Source organism: Vombatus ursinus, unplaced genomic scaffold, assembly GCF_900497805.2.
Source record: "Vombatus ursinus unplaced genomic scaffold, bare-nosed wombat genome assembly UNPS02009205.1, whole genome shotgun sequence".
In the NCBI taxonomy this organism is placed as follows: Eukaryota; Metazoa; Chordata; class Mammalia; order Diprotodontia; family Vombatidae; genus Vombatus; species Vombatus ursinus.
In genome coordinates, this window is record NW_020948983.1 from 42,440,907 (window position 1) to 42,460,038 (window position 19,132).

General features: G+C 38.0%; 1 protein-coding gene across 2 annotated transcripts in view; it reads right to left on the reverse strand.

Annotated features, from left to right (window-relative positions):
• The window catches only part of IGF1R (insulin like growth factor 1 receptor), a 379,535-nt gene extending 360,822 nt beyond the window's left edge, over window positions 1-18,713 (reverse strand). The window contains exon 1 of one of the 2 annotated variants that reach the window (XM_027851666.1): window positions 18,608-18,713. In XM_027851666.1, coding sequence (XP_027707467.1) covers window positions 18,608-18,701 — 94 coding nt within the window. In that variant the 5' untranslated portion in view covers window positions 18,702-18,713. The remainder of the gene's footprint in view (window positions 1-18,607) is intronic. The other variant, XM_027851668.1, reaches the window with a different exon arrangement.
• Between the last annotated feature and the right edge of the window lie 419 nt (window positions 18,714-19,132).

The following is a 19,132-nucleotide window of genomic DNA, read 5'->3' on the forward strand; positions in this document are numbered from 1 at the left end:
ACATGGAGATATATATTAATTAACCTTACTTTTATGCCGTATATATTGTATAGGTACTTGTAGTCCCCTCCATTATAATGGAAGCTAATTGTAAGTAAAAAATGTTTCATTCTTTGTACTTTGATCCCCAGCAGTGCCTACTACTTAGTAAACATTAATCAACACTTCCTGATTGATGACTGATTCAAAAAGTTGTGAGCCTCCCACATGCTTTGGCTTCAAGTGCAGGTGGCAAAAGCCACCAAGATAGTGACAAGTACCTCTCTTCATCTACAAGCTTTCAATAAGTCCTTAGCTCCCTTTCCTTCCATACATGCCCAGACTTCAGATGAAAAGCACAGGTACTATTGACCACGAAAGTTATCAGACTCCTCACTCAACAAATATGCTGAGAACAACTATGTTATAGTTCAATGAGTGCAGATCTTAAACTTCCAGAGAAATGAATTCAGGTATTGGCTCTGGCAATGGCAAAGGAGATAAAGCACCAGGCCAGGGGTCAGGAAGACCTGGGTGCAAATCCGGACTCAGACACTTACTACTTGTTTGACCTTGGGCAAGTCATTTCATCTCTGTTTGCTTCAGTTTTGTAATCTGCAAAACAGAAATAATAATAGCACCTATTTCTTAGAGTTGGGCAGCTAAGCAGTCCACTGGCCCTGGAGTCAGGAAGACTCCTATTCATGAGTTCAAATCTCATCTCAGATTTACCTGTGTGACCCTAGGCAAGTCATTTAACCCTGTTTGCCTCAGTTTCCTCATCCACAAAATGAGCTGGAAAAGAAAATGGCAAACACTCCAATATCTCTGCCAAGAAAACCCCAAATGAGGTCACGAAGAGTCAGACACAACTGAAAAACTACTCAACCACAACAAAAACCTCTTATGGTTGCTGTGAGGATCAAACGAGATAATTGTAAAGCACTTAGCACCTTGCCTGGAACATAGTACTCGATATGTAAATGTTAGCTACTATTATTATGAGTTATGTGCCTCTGAGCCTCATTTTCTTCACCTATAAAATGGGGATATTTGAATTACCTATTTCACAGGATCGTTGTAGGTCACTGAACTGTGTAAACCTTAAGATGATAATAAATGTGAACTACTATTCCATTATATGCCAATATTTATTCTTGAAGAAGCCAGCTAAAATGCAGTCCATTCCTACAAGGATTTTGGTATAAAAATAGATCAAATATCTCGAGAAACTAAATTACTTAAGAAAAAAGTCTAAGGAAGCACAATTAGGCCCATTAGGCTACCATAAATGTCCTATCACCAGCTATAAAATGTCAACATTGTGAGTTTAGAGTAGGTTTATTTAGGATTCCAAAACCCTGGTCAACCTAACCTCAGGAAGCACACATAAAAGCAACTCTAAAATACTAGCAATTATTACAATATGTAAATGGGAGATAAGCCTTGCTATATTTCCCACAACAGAATCAGTAGTTTCATCTCCAATCTTATCTTAAAGGGACTCATAATGTTCTAAAGTCCAGCAAAAAAAAATATTAAAAGTTTAACTAAACTTATATAGCTTAAGGGCATGCTAGATAAATCAACTCAGATGAGGAAGTGCAATGTTGACTGAGACTAACTTTAGAAGCAGCCTTACATTTTTTCACTTTATAACTCATTGGTGCCAGACCTGACACACATAAACAGGTATAGTAATTTTGAGGTCAACTCACATCCTTCAGACTTTGTCAGGAGGTGGTAGAGACTTGGAAGGGCCCTGGTACCACTGTGCTGGGAAGAAGGCCTGATGATGAAAACAGGTGACTGTTCCCAGGGTATGTAGAAATATGGAGGCATAAAGAGGCTGCTGGAAAGAGTGGTACAGGGGAGACGGAGCCATGAACACCAATGAGGGTCCCTGTGGGTGTCAGTGCTGAGCAGGGTTCTTGGTTTAGGCTGTTCTAACATTTTCACACAACACATATAGGGACAAGTGATGATGAAGCCCATCTAGGACTGCCTTTTGTACTAGCAAGCACAGCTTCTGGCTTCCTGTTCTCCAAATAGGGTGTAAATATCAATGCAGGCATCAAGCATTCACGTAACCTGAACGGGACAGGGGAAAAAACAACTGGCTTTGGAGTCAAAGGGTCCAAGTTCAAAGCCCATCTCTATTATTTGTGTGAGCTTGGACAAATCACTTAACTTTTCCGGGCCTCAGTTTCCTTTTCTGCAAAATAAAGGGATTGGATTAGATGATCTCTAAGGTCCCTTCCAAAACTAAATCTATGATCCCACGAACCCAGTTTAACATAAAGAGTTAGACCAACAAATCACGGTGCTGGTTTCCCATTTCCCTGTTACCTTACATGGTTTAGTAGGAATAGCCCAGGGCCCAAACAGTGAGGTCAATTTCTACTTCTCAAGATCCAGGGATGAGATCCCCATCCATTTCTAAGGAATAATAAGTAGAGGCACACATTAGCCTTTCTTTGGTAGTGTTACTTTTTTTTATAATTAATTTATTTTTAGTTTTCAATATTCATTTCCATAAGATTTTGAGTTTTAAAGTTTCTCCCCCTCCCACTTATTCCCCTCTCCCAAGACGGTGTACAATCTGATATAGGCTGTACATATACATTCATGTTAAGCATATTTCCCCATTAGTCATGACGTAAAGAACAATCAGAACTAATGGGAGAAACCACAAGAATGAAGCAATAAAACAAAACAACAAAGGAAAAGAACAAATAGTATGCTTCCATCTGCATTCAGACTCCACAGTTCTTTCTCTGAGTGTGAAGGTGGTGTTACTTTAGCTAAAGACTTCATACTGCATATTAATGATTGATTAGTGAGTAGGGATTATTCCACTCATCATATTTGGATCACCAGCACCTAGCATAGTGTCTGGTATATAATAAGCATGGGCTGATTGGGCATGAGTGGCTTCTTTCACTGGAAATTCCAGAGAGACAGCCCTAGACTAGATGGTATCCATAACAGAGAAAGAAAGAAAGTCAACTGTCATGGACATGAGGAAGAATTCGAGACTATGCCTAGATACCCACAGAGAATAAGGAAGTTACAGCTGCATCAGGATAAATATCATTCAGAGAAACAGACTGCTTTGATTTTTGTGTTTCTATACACAATGCTTAACACACAATAAGCACTTTTAAAAGGCTTGCTGAATTGAATTGAGAGATCCATTGCTAAAGTATAGGCATGGATTCAAGAGATACAAGCCTTTCTGGTCTGAGAAAAGACCGATCTGGCGAAGACTTTTAAGAAAGACTCAAGCAAGGAGTTTCCAGAGCCGCTGACCGAGCATCCCCACTCCAAAAGAAACCTACTAGTGACAAATATATTTGTCCAACTTAATGACTGTAAGCCTCAGAAGACGGGATGATCAAAGGTCCAACAGGACTTCAGGAAGAAGCTGGCTAGGGCACAAAATCCTAGTAAAGTTGAAAGCCATTCACAGGATTATGGATTTAGGAGCCAGAAAGGACAATAGAAGTCATCTCAGTTCAACCCTCTCATTCTACAAGTAAGAAAACTAAGGCTCAGAAATGGCTTGCTGACAAACACAGAGTTCGTGAAAGAGAATTTCAACCCTGGTCCTCCAACTTCAAATTCATCATATTGGGCGATGCTGTCAAACAGGCAGCTGGCAACCCAAGTCACAAGTGCATCTGACCACCATCACTGGTCTATGAATAGAATAGGAAAAGCAATCCTGTGAGAAGGAAAGAGAGAGTTGGGAAGAGGCTTTTGGACTAACCCAAAGACCTCAGTTCCCCCTGGGCACAGCAGGCCTAGACACATCTAACCTCATCTTTTTGTTATGGAGGGGAAAGGAGGTGCCTAGTCACCTGGCCTAATGGAATAAACAGCCCTTCATCTATCTCAGTGGGCTGCTTGAACAATGCATTGTCCCCATTTAGGCTCAGAAGTAGGGCTAAACTTGTTATTTCTTGACTATACATATTTTATTTTCCTTGCTTTCTCGATTGGTATGGTGGTGAAGGGGGATAAGAAGGGAGAGAGAGAATTCAGATCTAAAAATAAAATTTAATTAAAAAAAAAAGAACTGGGTCCAAGACCCTTCCCATGATTTTATCACAGTAGCAGGAATCTCAATTCCAAAGTCATCTAAGGAAAAGGCAACAGAGATATCAAAATTAAGACAGAGGGCTAGATGGAATTAATAAGCATCTATCCTGCCTAAAGGCCTGAGACAGAGTATTCCAAGAGGAAGTGAGAAAGAAACCCTACTACCCAGGACTTTCAAAATTCAGGGCTCTACTGCTAGTGGAGAAACTTCAGAAGGAAAAGGAAATCAGGGAGAAAGAGAGAACTGAAATTGCCTTCAGCTCTACAGCAAGAGATATGGATATAGATTCATCCTGTCTGTCCTACAAAGATCCGCCAATCCAAAAGGAGACTTCAGACCCTGCAAATTCCCAACTCCTTTGAAAAGTAAGAGGCATTTTAAAGTACTAGGTAGTTCCCTGTGCCTCTTCCAGAGATGGGAAAGGTGCAGCAGGGCCACCTCTCCCTCCAGGAGGGGAGATGAAATCTTGGAGGAGGTATCTTCCAGGCTTCAAGGCAATGGGTCTTGGAGGAAGGGTCACAACTGCTATTGCTCACTGTGCAGAAGGGCAGTTTCTGTTAGCGTTCTCACTCATGCAAGTACTTCGAATAAGAGGAGACTTTAATTGCATCTGCAATTTTGCCAGGGCATTTAGGGATGCCAGGGAGCAATAAGGCTCCATGGTGCAGAAGTAGGAGGCAAAAACTGGTAGCCTAGACTGGGTGAGCAGAAAGTGTGTTATCTGGAAAAATAGTGAGAAAGATCAAGACAGAGGCTAAGAGCTGTGAGGGGTGGGTGGCCATCACGGGTTTTCTTCCCTTTACTTCTGCCATCACATAGATGATGGTCCCAAGCGTCATTTCTCTTTCTCAGCTTATCCACTACCCATACAGCCCATGCCAGAAAGGGAAGCAAACAAACTATGACGTAGGATTAAATCAGATTCAGCCTGTTACTGCTCAAATGAATTATACCAACTAAATTTGCTCCTACTTTCCATCCTGAGTCAGGGGCAATAGACAGTTTTAACTTAGGATGTCGTACAAAAAGATACCTCCTCCCCCTCACCCCCTTTGCAGAGGTAGGGGACCACAGACGTTGAATACAGCACATAATGTCAAAAAAATTTTCAATATGTTGGCTACCTTTAATGAACAATTTTTCCTTCCTTTTAAAATTCTTTAATATAAGGGATAGCTCTCTGGGAGGGGTGTTAAGGGGGAAGGACACAGTAAGTAAGTTAGGCTGCTCATGTCTTCATACAATCAGCATCTGGCTTCTTACAAATAATTTGGGGGCAATCTGTTCCTGAAAAGCCAATGACAAAGTGAAAGTAGAAAGGGGATCTTGGGCTTTCCTGACCCCATCCCCTTCCCCAAAGAAGACCCATAAGAGCTTGAACTCTTAAAGAGCTTACTCTTTTATTTTAACCACTAGGTGGCACATTGTTAAGGTGAAATGCTAAATATAAATTCTGGTCATTGATGAAAACTTGTGAATAAGTGGATTAGGGCCTGAGAAGGAAAATATAAGTATTTTTAGGTACTTTCAGATTAGCAAGTAAATCAAATGTGAAGCAAAATACAAGGACTACCTGTGGTTTAATGCAAAAAAAAATTTCACATTATATTTAAGCAAAACAGCTTATTCAACATTCTTTCAACCATCATCAAGTACCTACTCTGAGCAAAGTCAAGTCAAGATGTGGCATGCCATAGTGGACAGAGTACTGACTGTGAGGTTAGGAAGACCCAGATTCATGTCCTGCTTGTGACACAAACTAGCTATGTAATCCTCTCAATCCCCATGGACAACTCTCTACGGATAAGTTACAGAGGAGTTACTAATATGTGTCAGAGAAAGGAGTTTCCACACTAGAGAGTTCTTTTTACCCATAAAATTCCAGGTCTAGGGAATGGCACAGAGTGGGGAAAAAAGCACTATGCTATGTGATAGAGGAGAAATAAAGATAATAAAGCCCAGGTTCCTAGCCACATAGAGTTTAAAATCTAGTAAGAAGATACAGAATACAAAAAGCTCATTTCTTACCTTAGTTAAGTGATACCACTATTAAGCCTATACCTAAAGAGATCAAAGGGAAGAGGAAATAGACTCATACATACAAAAATATTTAAAGTCATTCTTTTTGTGGTGGCAAAGAACTGGAAACTAAGGGAGGGGAGGCTGCCTATCAGTTAGAGAATGACTGAGCAAATTATGGCATATGAATGTAATGGAATACTGTTTTGGCATAACAAATGGCAGGAATTTCAGAGAAGCCTTGGAAGACTTGTATCAACTGATGCGGAATGAAGTGAGAAGAACGAGAAGAGCAATTTATACAAAAACACTGGAAAAAGGAAAAATTTTTAAAGATTTCAGGTCTCTAATCAATGCACTCACTTACTTATCAACAACAATTTCAGAGTGCTGATAATGAGAAATGTTATCCATCTCCTGACAGACTGGTAATAGACTCCATACGTAGAATGAGATATACCAATATTGGGATTTGTTTTGCTTGACTTTACATATTTATTTTGAGGGTTTTGTTTTGTTTTCCAAAGAAAGGGGGAAGTAGGAGGAAGAGAAAATAAATTATTTTTTAATATAAGTAGCTAGGTGGCACAATGGATAGACTGCTGGATGTGGAGTCAGGAAGACCTGAATTCAAATCTAGCCTCAGGCAATCACTGGTTTGTGTGCCCCTGGGCAAGTCACTTAGCTTCCCTTTGCCTTAGTTTCTTCATAGGTAAAACAGGGATGATAATAATAGCACCTACCTCCAAGGGTTGTGGTGAAAACCAAATATTTTTATTAAAAGCACTTTGCAAACCTTAAAGTATTATCTAACAATTAGTTATTATTATTACTCATTGAAAAATTTTAAAAAGAAAACATAGCACATACATAAGCATATAACTATAATGCAGGATTGAGTATACGAAGAACATAAAAGAGATACAAAGCATTATGTAAGTTCAGTGGAATTTAAGAATTTCCCTCTAGGGCCATCATGGAACCAGTAGCATTTGAGACATTTGAAGGATTGGTAGGATTTCAAAAGGCAAAGACCAGGGGGCAGGAATGGCACTTTCTAGTGTGAACAAGGCATATAGATGAGATATGTGAGTACTGGACAAAACCACAAAGAGGTCAAATATCTACATAAGTAGATCATGTGGCATATCCCACAACACAACCATCAAATATTTGTTCCCTACAGCTGTAGTTCTATTTAGTATACAATGGAAATAGAAAAAAAAAATCTTAAGGGACCAAGTCTTACGCTACGAAGTTTCTAGGATGTTATCTTATTTGTACTTAGTACATCCTCAAGTGTTAAGCAGGGATGTGGTAGGAATCTGGAACAGAGCTGGAAAAGGACATAAGAGATCATCTCTCGTTCAACCTCATTTTTCATCTTAAGATGGGAAAACTGAGGTTTTCAGAGCAAATCTTCAGAGAGATTAAGTGATTTGTCCAAGGTCCCATAGCTAATTAATAGAATAACCAAGACTAAAACCCTAATTTCTTGATTCTTAATCTATACAATGATACAAGTTGGGAAAATGAGATTGTTAAATTTAGAAAACAATATGAATAAATATGAATAGAAAACAATATGAATAAATTTAGAAAACAATACTAAATGTTAAAGTATGTGATACTGACTTCATAACAAGTTTAGAACAAGAGTTCCAAGAAGGGAGGCAGCTTCCTGAAGGAGGTGAGACTTAACTTAGGGTTTTAGAATTTGGATACTCAGAGAAAAAAGGGTATTTTAGCCAGGGGAAATAAATAGCCTAAGCAAAGGAAGCAAGGCTGCATTAGGGAGACAATTATGTCAACCTTTATTAAAAAGAAGGGAATTAGACATACATATTCACATAGAATATAAATTGACTTTAAGATATTACGTGGCCCAGGCTCCTACTTTTAAACAGGTACTGCAGATGAGGCAAATGGGGTCTAGTGACAGGAAGGCCTAGATAATCACTGGTGATTAGTGGGAAATTAAGTTAAAAAGATAGAATAAGGCCAGGTAGAGGGGTCTGGATTTGTTTGAACAGGAGCCCCAAAAGTTCTGGGAGAGGGAAAGGTCGTGATGAAAACAACGCTGTCAGAAGATGAGCTTGTCAGCGGTGTACATCAAGGATTGGAGGCAAGAGTCAATGAAGTCAGAAAGATCAGTTAGGAAGCTAATGCAGTAAACCAAACATGAAGTAATAAGGCTTTGATGAGGACAATAAAAACAGAGGGGATATGGCAAAACCAAAAGCTTTCAAATGAAGAAATGATAGGACTTGGTGATATACACATTATAAATTCAATAGGAGGGTTTCTCAGGAAAAGTGATATTCTGGCTAAAGAAAAAAAAGTCATTTTTTTCATTCATAAAATTTTAAAAATCATCCCATACAGTTGGTAGGGACCTTACAGGTAACAGTCCAAATGCTACCCAAGGTATAAATTTCATCTATAACTTACTCCAACAAGTGGTCATCCAACTCATTGAAGACCTCCAGTGACAAGGAACTCACCACTATACTGGGGGGCAGAGGTGGGGAGGCAGGGGTGGAAGTACCAGATTGAAAATCAAAGGACTTCAGTTTAAATCCCAGGTCTGCCACTTACTACCTATGTGACCTTGTGCGAGTCAATTACCTTCTCTGGTCCTCAGTTTCCTTATGTATAAAATGAAAGGGTTGGACAAGATGGCCTCCAAGTTTCCATCTAGCACTAATTCTAAGGTCTCATTCCATTTTAAAGTAAACACATTGTTAGGAATTTTCCCCGCGTATTAATATAAAAACTACCCACCCCCATCCCATTTTCATCCATGGACCCAAGTTCTGCCATCCAGGGCCAAGCACAGAATGTTTAATTCCTCTTCTCTATGTCAACTTTACAAATATTTTAAGAAAGTTATCATATATCTCTCCCAACTCTTGTCAAGTTATATCTTCTCCAGACTTAACATCCCCAATTCCATCAAACTATCATTATGTGGCATGATTTCAAGTACCCTCAGGGTCCTGGCCATCATAGACAAACTACACTTTATCATTCCTCAGTTCTAAAATTTAGTACCTATCAGATTAGTAAGGATGGAAAAAGAGAGAGAGAGAGAGAAATGATGAATGTTGGAGTGGTCATGAAAAATAAAAGAGGAAGGAAGGAAAGGTGGAAAGAAGAAAGAAAGAAAGAAAGAAAGACAGCAAATTAATACACTATTGGGAGAACTGTGAATTGGTCCAACCGTTCAAGAATTACATAAAGAAAATAATCAGTTATATCAACCCTCTGATACCATTACTAAGTAGTGATACCATTACTAGGCATAAAGTGTCCCCAAGGAGGTAAAAAAATTTTTATAGCAGCATTTTTTATAATGGCAAAAAACTTGAAAGTGAATGCCCATCAATTAGATGAATAGATCGCAATATATGAGTATAACAGAAAAGTCTTTCAAGACAAAGCATTCAAAACACCCCATTTTACAGATGGGGAAACTAAGAGCCAAGAGAGAAATAAAAATTTGTTCATGTCATAAGTAGTAATGAGCAGAAGAAGATTTTGAACCCAGTTACTCCAAATCCATTTCTTTGTCTCTTCTACACACTGAGAAGTGGAATTTCAGGAAATCATCTATAACATTTATTTTAAGTTATCTGTTTTTGGGTTTCATAAGAACCTGCACCGTTAAGAAAAAGACCCAGTCATATCAGCTTTCTATCTATCCTAGCACCATAGGGAGGAATCTGGGGGAGAAAGAGCAGAAGGTGGGTGGTCACACTAAATGAAGACCTAGCCAAAGATTTTGTGATGCCAATACAGCTTTGCATCTAATGATTTTCAAAAACGTTTGCAAGGCTGGTATAACCAATTGAATCATGGTGCTATGGCCCTGAAAGTTCCTGTCATTTTTCCTGTCTGAATTTCACCTTCAAGTTTTCTACCTATTTCTCTCCTATATCTTGTTCATAGGCCACTTTGGATTCTTAAACCTTTAGCAAAACTTCCCACATCAACTCATCTGTTACTCAACACTATAACTTCAATATTTCATTATTGAAATGCACGTGGCTAAAATCAAGAGCTTCCCCTGCTTACTTGATCTCCTTCCAATAATTCACAGATAAAATACTGAGAGCATACTAAATGAAGTGAAACATTTAAAATAGCCCAGTAAAATGTTTAGCTTTATTATATTATATTTATTATTATATATTACAATATATTATATATAGTTATAATTATATTTTATTTATATATTATATATATGTGTATATATATATATATATGTGTATATAGTTTTAAAGCTGAACAACACATTTGCATGTCTAAACTTCAATGTTTCAAGGATCTATAATTTCATCAGTGCGGGTGGTCCCAGCACTGATGTCTGCGGCATTGCTACCACAGCAGAAGGTCTTCATGGACTGCAGTGTCTGAGAATATGCATCATCTGGTACCCAGTGATTTTCTCTGCATTTTGTTAGGCTTCTCAGAAGGCAAAGTTATGGTCTGTAGCGAGGCCCGTACTCAAAGGCCTCTCCAACTTGGTAATTAGAACCTTGCAGAGATGGCAACCCATAGACATGAGACTTCAAGAACCCAGGGTCATCTCCATGATAGGATCAGGCATCCAAGCAGGACTTAAGTGAAGAAGTGGCTTTCTGAGTCCTAAATAATTTAAAAGCCAAGTTATGTGGCTTTAGTTACAAAGTTAACATAGTTCTCAAATCATCATCAAAAAAAGTACCTAATAAATTTTAAATGGTCAACTTCTACTGAAGTCCTACATCAAGATCTCAACATAATGTGGTGGGAAAGGTGAAATGAACTTGGAGGCAGAAAAGACCTGTTTTCTAATACCCATGCCTCCATATACCCCCAATACACACTCACTAGCTTCAATGACTATTGAGCAAAGACCAAATTAGGAAATATATGTACATTGTTATGTACCTCTTAAAGTACTGCATAAATGTCAGTTATTATTATCATTAACATTAATATTATTATTATGGTGTTATGACAGTGACCTTGGGTTCTCCAAATTTATGTCAACAAAGCAAATGCTCAGCCTGATCTTAACAAAATGGAAAAGCTTTAAGGATGGGCCCATTGACAGTCAAGCTTTTCACCCTGAGGATTGGACTAGCAAAGTTCAAGGAGTAGCTTTTCACTACAAGTTGGACCAAGGGTTATAATCATCAATGAAGGAAGTGCCTACACTGATAGAGAAAACACAAGTCCTTTAAGTATTGAAGTCATGTTGCAAACAGAACAGCAACACTGGGATAAGAAAACTTCCCTTTTGAGAACTACTAAACTTGGCTTTTGATGGACATACTTTGAGTTGAATAAATGCATTTAATGCATAACTGACTAATTTCTTATCTATTTCTTATTGTTCTGGGGGTAGGAGATTGGAAAGAAATGAGGCCCACACTTTGACCACTCATTGTTTAACAAAATACAGTGCTTGATTTTTACTTCCGAATTGTAAGCCCACCAAAAATTTCAACTTTTCATACCTTAAAAACTAAGTTTTGGGAGTAGTGATTTTTCCTAAAGTTTTTGAATCCATATGGGTAAAAAAATGGAGATTACATATAACAAAGTATACTATTTCAACAAAACAGAACTATCTTTACAGTATGTAATGAGACCAATAACAGGTTTGCACATGATAACATATTCCTTGGCCAGGCACAGAAATATTTCAGTAAAAAAGTATGTGCTTCACTGCCATCACATGGGAGATGAAGTCACTGTGTTCAATTGGACTTGTACAGATACAAGTGTCTTAAGCAACAAAAGGGCTATCATTAACATTAAAAGTTGCAAAGGAAAACAAAAGGGAAAGATTTTGAAACTTCCTACCCTCACTATTCACATTTTTCAACCACAAATAACAGTAACTATGATACACAAATTATACAAGGTATTTCAATAGTAGGTATTCATCTCATAATGTAAACAAAAAGTACTTTCTCCTGAATTTTAGCAAATATGAATATCAACTGACAAATATTAGAAGGTCCTAGTTGGTCAAACCAGAGAAAAATATATAATTTGCTAACAACTTTATGTCTTTCTTGTTTTTAACAAATTAAATTATTTGCTACAGTTCTTGATTCAGTTTTCTAAAAATTCCCACAAAAGATTCTTATATCATAAAACATTTTTTAAAGCATAATAGAGAATTAGTTTATTTGGGAAGGAAAATAAAGAGAAGAATTGCCCAAAGAGAAATTCAAACTTGTCACTAGAAAATATGAAATTGTTCAACTTAGAACTCATGTGCATACATGGCGTATGTAGGTTCCTTTGATAATGAAAAAGACCACCCTCAAAATTTGATTCCTTAATGATCTAAGCCAAGCAAGAAAGAAAAAAGTATAAGCATATTTCTTTGAGCCAAAAGGTATTATTTTTAATTAAGATAAATCCATTCGATGAAGCAGAATTTTCTAATATGCTTTTATTGCTATAACCCTCTATGCCCTTAATTTACTGAACCTTTTATGTAAAATGCATGCATTCCTTAAAAGTTGCCATTTCAACAAAAAGCAAAAATTAGGAACAAATCAGTTCTCCAACAGATCCTGAAGGATCTCATAGTTATTACAGTTTAATCTCCCCAAATGTTACTTGTTAAAAGTATCTCCAAAACAAATCAACATGTCTAAATGCCACAAGGTTTTGCTAAAGTGGGTTTTCCCCTCTTTTCAGACTTTTTATCTGGCTTACATTTCCACAAACAATTGTAATTCCTCATTTGTAATCACAACATAATTCCACATTGTAATTCTTCATTTTATTATGGGTGCTACAAGCACCCATAATATTTGCATGTTATATGGCCAGTTTGGAAAAGGGTTCAGAGCAATCTAAAAGGCATTATTCATTTTCTTGTCTTCAAAGTTTGGTTTGGAATTTTCCTTCAGAATGTTTCAGACACAGAATTCAACAAACTACATACTGAGAGTGTGTGACTGTGTATTATATATTTAGTACAATTGAAATGAGTTCATCTCTTGAACTCAGAAAGCACCTGTTATGACTTGGCTAAGAAAAACAGTATCAAAGCAAGCTGGCTCAACAGTACACATGCCTCTTCTATGAACTATGTTTTTTTTTTTTAATGTTTTGAAAACAAAACAGGGAAAAGATCAGCATTTAAAGAAGAGCTGCCCATACATTTTAAGATTTTACATTGGAGATTTCATTAATGTAACTGTGTCTTTCATGATGTCATTCTCATCCTTCAAATTATTTTAAATGCTTAATTATTCAAAATGTGCTATACACAACCATACAATTTACTGGATCTCCTGAGTAATTCCAGAAAACCAAGCAACATTTAAGTCCAGAATAACATCTGAAAATTGCCCCATCTTTCTTACAGCTCCAACACATTATGAAATATTCATGCACGCACCTGTGACTCCTAAGGTTCTGGCAAAAGATATCACTATGATTTTTTTTTTCATTTTTCATCACAATTGTCAAAACCAAGTAACAAAATAAGTGTCTCTCACCAAGGTCAGTAAATGTTTTCATATCTGTCATGACCTGCAGTAAAGACTCCAAAATGAAGGAAAATATGAATAAGATATAAAGGATATAAGCATATGCATCCAGTACATTAGAACTTTTTCTTTCCTTCTAGAAGACATTAAAGAGAAAAACCTTAAAAACATTTAAAACACACTGTCCATAAGTGGCTTATGAGAAATACATAAATGTATACTGTTCTAATTTAAAACCCAACAAGTATTTTGGAAAATACTTGATATTTTTATTGAAGCAGCTTCATTACATGCAAGAGCTCATAAAGTACTTTGCCACACATATTATATTCTTACAAAACCAATGAAGCAGGATAAAAGAAAAATTGTTGTCCCTGGAGCACCTGTCTTGGCAATTGCAAATTATACTGCAACAAGTGAAAATGATACAGTTGATTTTCACTTACTATATTGATCTTGCAACCGTAGGAAGACCTGGAAACATTTTTATCACTGATCAAACAGAAAGTCAAAGATCAAAAGCAAATATATACAATATAAATGATTATCCTTACATATGTTTCAAAACAAAAGTCCAGCTTGAATTTGGTTGAAGTTTCCAGATCACTCATTTGACTATTTGAGAACCGATCTTTGCATTAAATCTAACCTCAATTTTACTTCCTAAGTATATTTCACAAAAGGTACAATTTTAAACAATCAAATAAGTTAAGAGCTGGATTAATCAATACTTAAAGACAAGATTTTTCCTTTTTAATGTTCTTTCTTATAATCTGTATCACCATTTACAGGGGTTATAGTTCAAAGAGGTAAACAGAAATTCCTTATTGTACTGTCTCAAAACTTTTTTTAAAAGTAGTAATAAAATCAGTCTTATCTTTTAACCCAAATTAAATTTCCCTAGCAAGATGGTATTATTTCAAAATAAGGCATTTTATGTAACAAATTTGACTTTCATTAAATTGTTGGATTAAAAAAAAAGGCAAAAGCTCTAATCCTAAACTGACCACTGTCTTTGTCCCCTATCTGAACTCCAATGCATACAAGAATCAATCTCTGTTTCTCTGCAGGTGCCTTTTCCCCTGAATGCCCTAAGTTCAATCATCAGTTTAAGTTTTTTTGTTGTTTTTTAAATGGAAGTTCTCAGACTCTAAAATCACTGTAATGAGAGGGATTGGTTAAAACTGTCAAGCAAATTTACCCTGTTGGGTTTTTTTTTTTTTTAACTCCCAGGTTCAAGATGCATTCTTTTCAACTTTAACATATTTCTCAAGGCTCTTTTGAGAACTCAAACATATGACATTCTAAACTTCAAATAATGACCTACACTAAACTCCTCCCCAAATACTGTTTGCTTGCTATTTCCTCCTTGGAAGCCTAAAATCCCCTATTTGAGATTTTTTTCTTTGAATATTTTACTCCAAGCTACTTCTAGCATACCTAAAACAGCAATCCACTTAACATCTTGATTTCTTATATCTAGGTTTCTTCAGCAATAGAATTTTGAAAGATAAGATGTAGGAAGCTTAGTGCAAATTGGGGAAAATATGCATATCAGGTTAGGCCTCCTTATTTAAAAAGAATACAATAACCACCATCACCACCACCTCCCAAATCACAATACACAGCACTTGCCTGTTACTATAATACTTAAACCTCAACTAGTTACAAGGCCTACTTATGTGAGGGCATAAAATAGCCAAACATTTCTTCCATTAGGCTTTGTCTGTTTTGAGAACTTCTTTATTCTTCTAAATTAAAAAATGTTTACATTACTATGGCCACATACTTAATCCTTAAGCATTCCCTCCTTTCCGAATACCTTAACACAAATACTTGCAACCCAATACAAATACCCAAATCTTTATCCCACAGATCAAAGATAACAACTAAAATATTAGTCTCTGATACAACCTTTAAACTTACTATTATCCTGAAGATTGATAACTTTTTTTTAAAAATTCAGTTACACTTCTCTTCTAAAGAATTTAAAGTATGTTCATATCTATTCTTTTAAGACTCAAAATCTCACTGCAGTAGGGAAAAGAAGGTATTTCAATTCTGTTTTATACATTTTGAGGCAACTTTTTGCTATTCCTCAACCTTTAAATTAACATTTTTAAGGGATCCTTGGAAAATTACTTGATATTTCCCTATAATACTGTCTTGCCACTGAAACATAAACAACATATATGAAGTACTACTTTTTTGTCTATGCATTATCTCACAGGACAAAACATTTTATAAATAAGCATTCCTAGAAAAGTCATTTCTTACCTAAACAAGTAAAAAAGGACATTTGACTTTTCAGAAATAAATTAATAACATTTAAATCTAAGACTGTCTGGCCATCAAAAACTGGAGAAACTATACAGCTCAATTGCATGTCATGGAAAAGTTTAAAATATTTGTGTGTTCTGTGACAGATTTACCCTTTAAACGCAGAGAACCTTCTCTAAATTCAAAATAAAATCTAAAATTCTGGGCAACAGAGGGACTGGGACTGAAAACCTCCCTCTAATCTGGTAATCTGAAACTCTGGAAAACAAGTTATTTTGTTTTAATTAAGGTTGTAGCAAGTTCCAATTTGATCATTTGACCTCCAATATTTGTCTAGTAAATATTTTGATTCTGTAAAGATTTTCTGATATTAAGATATGCTCATGTTTACAGGAAATTAAGAATGCTTACTCTCCTTCTGTCTTATTTTTAATTACCACCATACTTAGATTCTACAGTATTCCCTGCCCCCCATATCAAAGTAAAAGGTTTAAGAGCCAAAACTTGATTCCTATTTTGAAAGTTAATTGGCACCAGCTGTATACACTCTGCTATTACACAACATAGCACACAAGGTCCGCTGGACCTGTCTTATCCCTATTCCTACTACTTAGCTTAAACTTTTCATCGAGTCCAAAAAACATCCGCCATCTCAAATTTACTATAATGCCACCGGGTGCTTTTTGCTTGTTTTTTTTTTTAAAGGGATCCCCGCCCCTAATTTTCCCAGAAGTGCAACGAAACTCTCATTCCATTCTCCCCCCTCCCCATCCACCCAGACAAGAACAAAATAAAGTATATCAGATTACAAGTGATAGCATTTGTAGAAATATATTGCTTATTAACGATGTGCAAAGTAAGTGCTACAATAATAACCAATCCAATGTGGGGGGGGAGAACTGGTTCAAAACAAACATAGAGAGGGCGCGCTCAGAGCTTTAAACACAGACGTTGTCCTACTTTTTAAATATCACATAAGCTGGGTGTCCGTGTGCACTTCTCAGTGTGGAGACACACTGATTTTGCATGCACGTGTGTAACATGCATCTACACACCCACAAATATACACACTGAGCATTCACATTCTCCCTCTCCACCCTTCTAACCCCTCCACCTTAAAAAAAAAAAAAAAAAAAGGTGAGGGGAGGCAGAGAAGAGAGAACCAGAGGCACGAATGGGAAGGCTCCGAGTCCTCCGGCGGGGCTCGGGGGGAACCCCACGCCAGAAGGCGCTAGCTCGTGGGCCCCAGGTCACAGCGTGGATTGGTCTTTCCTGCAGCGTTGCTCTGGGCCCCGCCGCTTCCTTGGGCACCGACAGGGGCGGGGGGGGAGGGAGAAGGAGGAGGCCGAGGGAAGGGGAGCATGGAACGACGCAGGAAAAACAATTCCATCTTAGAGACGCCGAAAACAAGAGCAGAGCTTTTTTGCAACAGTGAGCAACAAAGGCAGATTCCGGGAAAGCAAATGCTGGATTAAAAGCGGGGGGGGGGGGAACCAGACAGGAGAAGGATTATATAATATTTTTAATAAAAGAAATCTAAACATCTCCCAAGGTGGGGGGGGGGGCACCTATTTGTTGGATTAAACACAGGAGACCACGTTTTCACAACGCATCCGGGGAAAACCCACCCACCTCCCAAACTCCCTCCTCCTCCCTTCCCCCTCGGGGAAAAAAAAAAAAAGGATGTTTTGAAACGTGTCCTGGAGCTGAAGCACCGCATTTCTAGGGCAGATAGTCCAAGTGTTCTAACTTCTCATTTCTAATACTATTCAAAAGGTTTGGATACATATAAGGACTCTTTTCCCCAACCACCCCCTACTCCTCCACCACCCTCCAGGACCCCCCCCCCGCCTCCAGGCATCCCGCCTGCTGCCACTTAATACATAGTGGAAGATTGTAGCCCTTTCCTATTTGCACAGCCCAACCCAAGCAAGGGGGTTTATCTCAATAAAGTGGGAGGGGTGGGGGGGGAACCTTCCGTTCCGGAGTAACTGTCAGTGCATAATGCTCTCCTAAGAAAGAAAACTCCCCCCTAGCAAAGTGGTCCCAAATGAAATGTAATCAACCACAACAAACAGGCTGGCATACTGCTTCAGTGTGGTTCCGGGGAAGCGGGTATTGCTTTTTAATCAAATGGCCTGGAAAACACGAAGCTCACAGCCTCCTTCAAGTGTCTCTCCCCCCCCACTCCCAAGACAACTTGGGGGGGCGGGGTAGCTTTGGTCTTTGCCGGAGAGCAGGTACTTCTGGAAAAAAAAAGTGGCCTTTGACTGTTGTTTACAACACCGTGAGTACAAGTTCGAACCTTCCAAGAATGGGAACTTTTAGCAAAGCTAAGCAGACAAACTTGATACAAATGTTAATTACCAAATTTAATCCAACGAGTGTTTGGGTTTTGTTGTTTTGGAGAAAGAAACAAAAAGTAAAGCTATTTCACTTAGATAAAAGCGCCTAACCTTGGTCAGGGGTGGGGGGTAGCCACCGTCTCCCCCCACCCAACTTGCTCCTCCCTCCCCCAACTCTATACAACTCCCCCCATACAGCACCAAATTAAGCTAAAAAAAGAGACCAGCCCTAAACTCCAGATTCTACTAAATAGGCTTGGAAGATGCAAATTCTTGAACAGAAAAATAGGACAGCGGCCCCTTAAACTAAAAGTTACCGCAGTGCAAAAGACATACTTCACAGTAGAAACATTGATGAAAGAGATACTCACTTTCTCCATTTGTTGGCCAAAGGCAAAGTGTAGAAAAGAGAAACAGAAGCCCCCAAAGTGAGGTCGGGGACCCTCTTCCGGCGCCAGACTTCATTCCTTTATTTAGGACGAAATTCCCCTTTCTCCAAAAAAAAGGGGGGGAAGGGGGGAGTCCGAAAATCACACTGCCACCCCCACACCCCCTCCAGAAACAAGGGAGAAAAAAACAATAATCCAGATGAGAAAACAGATCTTCGAAAATTGTAATTTTTAAAAATTATTTCTTTCCTCGTGGTGAGTCGATATGTTGTCGATGCAGTGGCTGTCGAAGCTGACACACACACTCCCCAAACAACGCTATTTCGATGCTTTAGATATGTAGGTATTTGTGGTGTTTGCTACAGAAAAGGTAACAAACCCCCCCCCCTCAGCGCTGGCTGCAGTAATACAATGGACACAGAAGTAGCAAACATGAAGCACATTGAGGCTGGCAGTCTGCATCTTCAACCTCCATTTTCAAACACACACAGAAAGGCAGTAGGGGAA